Raw genomic sequence first — 7,398 nt, 5'->3', positions numbered from 1 at the left:
TTTCAACATCAGAGGGTCTATTTTCGTCCAGCGTCGCAGTGGCGGCGGTGAGTCGTCTGCGCGGAGGGATATAGCACGGGACTACACCCAGGCGCTGTCTCAGTCCGTCGGCTTTCTTTCCTGCCCGAGCTGAGATTTCACACAAGCCAACGAGCCGGACAGCATAGGAGACGCCAAACCCTCCATCCGCACAACCCTCGCTAGACCTTTAGCACTTGTAGCGTTAAATCCACTCCAGTGGGTGTAGTTTGTCCTATACATCCGTTCAAATCACAGAAAAATGTCTTGGCAAACCTACGTGGATAATCTGATGGCCGATGGCAGCTGCCAGGATGCCGCCATTGTTGGCTACACGGACGCCAAATACGTTTGGGCATCGTCAGAGGGTGGTACTTTTAGCGGTATAACGGTAAGATTTTGCTAGATTAGCACCAGTTGTGCGGTTAACGCTTCGTTTTCATTGAATTCGGAGTGTAATTTGTGTGTTGGGGCGAGCGGAGGGATTCGGGTGTTAGCAAGCTAGTCAGCTTTAGCACGCGTGCACGGGTAGCCGGTCTCGTGCATAGCGCGAGCTAATCATTTCAAGCGTATATCGCAATAAAATCAACACTAGTTATCGTGTTTATCATTAGCAAAGCTGCAACGGTATAACCGAACCTCGTTTTCCCCTCACAAAAGCGAAAGAACGGAGTGAATGTTAGTGTTTCTGCTGAATGGATCGAGGCCCAGATGAAAGCACAGGGCTGTGGCCACGGCCTCTAGACTTCATTACTCATATCACAATGAACCACATTATGCTTATCTAACGACCCTAGTTAAAGTGCAACCGCTGTATAGCCGAACCCCCACAGCAAGTTTTCTTTAGATTTCGACGACTTTCATTGGATGCAAACGGATCCGGCTTTGATTAAATCACACATTTCCTTTTGCATTATTCAGCAATATCGATTTCCACGCGTTGTGCATTGTGTTTTTATATTTAATAAGTGCTTCAAATGCACAGATCCCCTCGCTGGATTGTTAGCAAGCCCGGGATTCTTTCAGAGATCGGACTCGGTCTGATCAGTCTTGAGATAAGCTGCAGTCTTAGGCCACGAGAGGAGGAAGTTCAGGCAGTTTTCCCTACAGGAACACAAAGATGGCGTCCCGTCGCCTGTGAATGCTCACTCTTTCCCGCAGCACACTGTTAGTGTTGGAACACATCGAGCCTGAGTTGTGCTGTTATCATTGTCACGCTTTAAACATAAAAAATGATTCAACCTAACTCGCGATTTGGAATGGGTCAGATTGGTTGCACTCATGGCATGCTGATGCATGCAAATAATCCATTCAGGTTTTCTACAAAAGTATTTACAGTTTGCGTGACCTACATGATACTAAACCTTACTTAATGATCTGACTATTAAAACAAGTGTCTTTTTTAATGCTTCATTTTTCAGCCCGATGAAATCGATGTCGTTATCGGCAAAGACCGAGAGGGCTTCTTCACTAGTGGGATGACTCTAGGGAAAAAGAAGTGCTCTGTGATCAGAGACAGCCTTAATGTGGAAGGGGACTGGACAATGGACATCAGGACAAAAAGTCATAATGGAGAGCCGACATACAATGTTTCCATAGGCAGAGCTGGCAAAGGTAAACTATACGTGTAATATGTTCAATTTAGTGCACAAATATATTCAAAAAACCCCCGACAAGCACTTGATGATTTTATTCATTCATTTTATTAGGTATCTGTGTCTGCTCAGAACAAGTATTAGTATAGATTAGCTCTGGGAAACGTCTTAATTCCTTATGATTTTTTCACTAATAAATCTTTTTTTCATAGCTAATTTAGGAAAATGACCCTTAATGCTAAGATGTGCCCACTCATACAGTCTGCCTTTGTGGTCCTCTTTTTGAATGTAAGGAAGGTATAGTTTAAAGCCAGTGCAATCTTCTGTCCCGCACTCCTCCTTTCTGAAAATCACCCAAGTGCTGGATTTCAGCGCTGTGCATGTACAAGCTTCTCTTGATCTAACGCGTGTGAGATTTTCCTTCTCCCTATCACTGTTTAAAGAATTCGAGCTGGAGCTATCAATCATCCGGTTGTGCGGTAAACACCCCTCCACACCCTATTATCCATGTTAGATAAATCAAGTAGACATTGATTATTTGCGCAATCCCAGTGGTGAGTTTTAAAGATCTTGTATTCATAACCAAAGTTGGGTTGCTTGTATTGCACCCAGCGTGTTTTAGCACACATTCAGTAGACAACATAGTGTCAGTGTGGTCCTACGAAAGTCTCTCAGAGATATCGTAGCAAGGTAACTCCGTTTCGAAGGGATTTAGGGTGTGTGGGGTGGGTTGAAGGTCCTTTGGAATGTGGCAGCATCAAATTCCCCTTCCTATTTCCTCTTTCCTGTACACTAAAATATGTCACTACAAAGCTCAAGCAGCCAGCTTCAGACCTCCCTGTCAAATACTCTGAATAACGTTCCTCTACTTGGTTGCTTTTAATGGTGAAGCGCATGTGCATGCAAACGCTTCTGATCGCAATTGTGATTCTCTTTCTCCTCTGTTTCATGACTGTTCCCTTGTTTCCCTTAACCACAGCACTTCTCAACTTTCCCCTTCTCTATTTCTTCTCTTTCAGTCTTGGTTCTTGTAATGGGCAAAGAAGGGGTCCATGGAGGCGGATTGAATAAGAAGGCATACTCAATGGCAAAATACTTGAGGGATTCAGGGTTCTAATGTAATTAAGCTTGTTTAGTTTCACTTGAGGGACAGAAAGAAGAAAGAAGTTTGCTGTTAAGCTTTCTCCTTCAAGCAGTTAATGTCTTGAAAAAATTTAATAGCAATCAAGGGAAGAATGGTGATAATATCCTATAATGTCCCCGTGTCATCGGGGGGGAAAGACTTTTTTTCTTTTCTTTTTTTTTTCAGTTTTGTTCATTTGTCATCTCTTTTCTTTCCTTATGTACTCCAGTATTGGTTATAGTCATGGGAAAGGAAGGTACCCACGGAGGATTGCTCAACAAGAAAGCATTTGGCATGGCTGAGTACCTGAGGAAAGTTGGATACTAAAGCAGCCCCTTCCCATCCATCCACACAGCAGCTCACTTTAATACACCGCACCACACTTCCCACCCACTCACCCACCCCTACCCTCATCCTCGCCCCCTTTTTGTCAACTTGACAGCACTACCAGAAACAGTTAGTAGATGCATCGTTGTCTTTCTCCAAATCGTATCTGTCCATTTCTTTTATGGAGTTCTCCTTTTGTTTAATGCTCATGTCCTTTAGTTTTCCAAGTTTTGACATCTTTTTTTGTGCCACAGTAAATCAAGCATGTTGGTTTTATGAAGGTTCAATCACAAACACTACTGTACATACCATAGATGTAAAAAATGAAGATTAAAAAAAAATAATAATAAAAAATTTGGACGACCCATAATTTGTGTAAATTCACAAGTAAAGTCACTACATTGTCCAATTTTTTTTCCCCTTAGGCACTGCTTTTGAACCAGCTTAAGATAGATTGATGCCTCTCAAGTGCTTTGAGCCCTTGTTGAGCTCTCATGGTCTTCCTTGTATACAGCATGTCCAGGATGGAAAAAGTGCATGCATATCTTTTAGGTCAATATCATCATTTTCCAGTAACTACACCACCTTGTCTCAGCTTTGAGAATGAAGATAACCAGTCATGTAACACTTTATTTTTTTTATTATTATTATTGTTTTTCTTGGTTTGATCCTGAATTCATTTAGTAAGCACCTCTGCCCCTGCCCTCGTGAACTGCACCACCTTCGCCACAGCTACTATTATATGCCCTGTACCTTCTTTAGTTTGAGAACCTTATATCAAATGCTTTTGCTGTAGTATTTGGATGTGGTCTTGTAAGTCATTGGTCTAATGTTGGAATATTCTGAATGTGGTGGCAGATCAGCATATACAAGGTTTGGGTTAAGTTGTTCCCCAAGAGCCTTTGCATCCCGGACTGTATGGACATTCCATTGCTACAATAGCTCAGGCACTTATAATTGTTGTTTGCCAGCTCCTGTAAAATGTTTTTCTTTTTGTTTGTCCTTTTTTTTTTTTTTTTAAAGACAAAAAGTGCTGCCATCCCAATGTACCTCTAGTTCTGTCCATTTCACTTTGGGTTCTCTAATAGGACCAATTTTTTTGTTGCATCTGGTGGGATTAACAGAATTGCTCCAAACTATTGTTGTGAAGGATGACTGCTAGCTTCATCTGTTGCCGACTTTATAACACTAAATTTTCAACACTTTAAATACACGATGTAACACCAAGCTCGTTTGTATTAAACACTATTACTGGCTTAACAGTTTGAAATTAAAAACCAAATATATAACTACCTGATAATTCCTCTCATGAATGTCTTGAATAGATGAAATGGCAGTCTTATTGTTAACATCACCTCAAAATTCTTAAAAAATTTTTGACTTTTAATCTGTTATTTTCAAGAATGAAACCATTTGGAAGTCATTGCCTTGTAAACTACTTAATTGCGATGTATCAAACTGTCATAGCACGGTACAAATGCTTCATTAAATAGACAAAAAAAAAGATACTGAAGTAAACTGTGTACACTAACTTTTTCTGGGATATGGTGATATTAGTTGGAAAAAGACCACTAGTTGAAGTCAGTTGTATTGTGGAAACTTGTTAAATAAAGCTGTGTATCCTGTGCCATAATGTAGATCTGATCTGTTGCTACTGTGAGATGGATTTTAACTGCTGCCCTGTGAGAGGAGTCAATTCTTCAGTGGCACCTTTAGGATATTTGGCATCAATTCAACCTCCAGGGCATGTGGAAAATGTACAGATTAAAGAAAAGATAAAATTGTCTAGTTCTCTCCCTTCTTACATCTGACCAGCTGATATTCAACTCAATATGCGTGGAAGGAAAGAAAAAAAATGCCATGATTTAACCACCTTGTTTACAGACAGATCAAATAAACCTATTCCAACCAGAAAATTGATTTTGGTTACTTGTTTGTCTTCAAGCATCTTCCTATCAAAATGAAGAAAATGAAATCTACAAACGACAGTGTAGGGCATGGTAGGTATCAGAACATTTTTTTCTAAGCAGTTTTCAGTATGTGAACTTCCATGTTGATATTAAAGAATATCGTTTTGATTTCAGTACTCGCTAAGCTCATTATTTGTAATTGACATGGGTAAGCCTGAAGGGATCGCTATAATCACAAACACCACCTCAGACGACTGTTTAATCTTCTTGCTGGTAAAATGAGTTTATCTGATGTAAAGACTGAGTATGCATTACACGTCACAACATCTAATTTGACATTTGAGGATGCCATCCAGTTTTTAAACCGGCAAACATATGTAGGCCTACATTATATAGACTATACGAAAAGAATATAGCCTTACAGGTGCATCTCAATAAATTAGAATGTCGTGGAAAAGTTCATTTATTTCAGTAATTCAACTCAAATTGTGAAACTCGTGTATTAAATAAATTAAATGCACACAGACTGAAGTAGTTTAAGTTTGGCTCACATTGCAAGAGTACCCTACTAATCCAGGGACAATAATTTAAAATAATAATTTAAAAATTAATTTAAAAATAATATAGTCTTTAATACTATAGACACAGCCAGTTTTACTCACTGTAAGATGAATTCGTCATAAAACTATTACTTCATAATTGTATTCGAGTCTTACACGCATGCTATACAGATAATATAGAGTCGTGCATTCATTTGAGTGATGACAGATATTGTGGGAGTGGCTTGATGGAGCGCAGGAGATGCAGATCACATGATCTTGACCCTTAAGAAACTTTCATTAATGCGGTCACGTAACAAATCTGTTCAAATATACAATTAAATGAATTGCTAATTACTACATTGAAATAAAAATGTAAAGCCTGTGCAAATATTAGAAATCGTGAATATAAATAATTGACAATCATGTAAAAAATGTAATTAAAATATAAACAGTGCACATTTCATTGATCTATTATAACATTTATGTAGTTTTGTTCGCATGGCTGTTTCCTTATAAAAGTACAAAAATTTGTCAGGTGTCTTTTTTAATTATATGATGTCATGACGTTGCTGTCTTGCTGCTGCCAGCCAATCGCTGCATTGCTGATCGTGGTTTCGAGTATCGATACATATCCCATTTAAACCAACCCATGAACGCTCAATTATCTCATATAACTTAATCCAGCCATACCAATCATCAACAACAGGTGCGTTCGGAACCGAATTAACCAGATCCGGATGAGCGCAATGATATCATCTCGGATGTAATAAGCGACGTACGAAGAATGGGCCCCGGTCAGCAGAAGAGGCTACTTCAAAAACATTTAAAAAAAAAAATCTTACAGTCTAAAACTTGACTGGTAGTCAAGACACACACACACACACACACACACACAAACAGGTGGATAAATTCACATACTCATGCACAGCCCTTCTTTCCCCTCACTAGGCTTTTGAACAGGTGCCTCTGATTTGCCAGGCGTGCCCTAATTGTAGAGTAAGATCTTGTATATTTCAGCTGCTTGAGATGGGCCGGGGTTTTGCGACACGCTACACTGGTGTGGTGCGTGTGCAAAACGGCCTTGTCGAATGGCGTTTAAAGAGAAACCAATCCTGACGTGTTGTATATTTATTTGGCTTACCTTTATTAAAATTAGTAGTTTTGTGATATTTAATGAGGAAAAACGTCTTGATTCAGCTGGCTCTTTTGATAAGAATGCACGCACAAGAGAGTCATTTGATCGAGGGGACCAGAAGCCGAAATCTGGAGCACAGGTTGGGCGCCTTCTCATTTGGCAAGACCAAGCTTCAAAATCACATGGTGGTGGTAGAGTCAGGTTTTCTTCGGACTTCAGTTCTCGCAGTCAACCCCATGAGAATGCAAACCAGTCAGATGATTCAGGTAAAGATGTCCCTGTGATTTGCTGAATGCATTTTGTATCGATTTAAGTCACTACATTATAGAATAAAAGATCAGGTGGTTTTTAAACCCTAACAAGATGAATACTTGTAGTTGTTATATTCCGTATTGTTAGTCGCTCAAAACGTCTTTGATTCTTGCACATCCTTGCAAAGAGATTTCATTTTTAATAGCATGTTAACTATTCCAATGTGGAGTTGTCTTTCTGTTCACATTTTCTGTATCTTCGGTCAATAGGCTGGATGAAGCTGCAGCCTCTTTGGGAACAGGTTTATGGTCTAAACACCCGGTTTACTCCAACAGTGGAAAGGCTACTTGGAATGAAACCCAAGGTGGATTGTGATGGAGATTTGATGAAATTGACGGTTCATGGACGAGAGGCTCCTTTTGGGTCCAACTTTCTTATTGATCGAGGTTTGCTTCTCCATTGACTTTTTTTTTTTTTTTTTTTTTTCTTTTTTTCT

The 7,398-nt window shown here is 39.6% G+C and overlaps 2 protein-coding genes across 3 annotated transcripts in view; both read left to right on the top strand.

The window, feature by feature from the left end:
- LOC107671703 (profilin-2-like) lies at positions 1-4,979 on the top strand. Of its 2 annotated transcripts, none has more exons than XM_016464634.1 (3): positions 1-409; positions 1,440-1,632; positions 2,633-2,956. In XM_016464634.1, exons 1-3 carry the CDS (start codon positions 281-283, stop codon positions 2,728-2,730), a joined length of 420 nt encoding a protein of 139 aa, XP_016320120.1. In that variant the 5' UTR covers positions 1-280; the 3' UTR covers positions 2,731-2,956. The 2 variants fall into 2 exon arrangements, with proteins under 2 accessions (XP_016320120.1, XP_016320119.1); XM_016464633.1 differs by lacking the exon at positions 2,633-2,956 and adding an exon at positions 2,966-4,979 and having other exon boundaries at positions 25-409.
- A 1,420-nt stretch (positions 4,980-6,399) lies between these two features.
- Positions 6,400-7,398, top strand: part of LOC107671712 (proline-rich extensin-like protein EPR1) — a 4,760-nt gene continuing 3,761 nt past the window's right edge. The window contains exons 1-2 of the mRNA XM_016464648.1: positions 6,400-6,916; positions 7,172-7,348. Of these exons, the coding sequence (XP_016320134.1) occupies positions 6,604-6,916; positions 7,172-7,348 (490 nt within the window). The 5' untranslated portion in view covers positions 6,400-6,603. The remainder of the gene's footprint in view (positions 6,917-7,171; positions 7,349-7,398) is intronic.

The sequence above is a fragment of the Sinocyclocheilus anshuiensis genome, unplaced genomic scaffold (genome assembly GCF_001515605.1).
Source record: "Sinocyclocheilus anshuiensis isolate Anshui unplaced genomic scaffold, SAMN03320099.WGS_v1.1 scaffold524, whole genome shotgun sequence".
Taxonomy (NCBI): domain Eukaryota; kingdom Metazoa; phylum Chordata; class Actinopteri; order Cypriniformes; family Cyprinidae; genus Sinocyclocheilus; species Sinocyclocheilus anshuiensis.
The sequence above is the reverse complement of the archived record's forward strand: the minus strand, read 5'-3'. Positions and strand labels throughout refer to the sequence as shown.

Excerpts from the sequence above, each read along its gene's own strand:
- LOC107671703 (XM_016464633.1), top strand. The coding sequence starts at position 281 with ATGTCTTGGCAAACCTACGTGGATAATCTGATGGCCGATGGCAGCTGC. Across the intron at positions 410-1,439 it reads GTACTTTTAGCGGTATAACG|CCCGATGAAATCGATGTCGT; the intron begins GTAAGATTTTGC and ends TTCATTTTTCAG. Across the intron at positions 1,633-2,965 it reads CATAGGCAGAGCTGGCAAAG|TATTGGTTATAGTCATGGGA; the intron begins GTAAACTATACG and ends TATGTACTCCAG.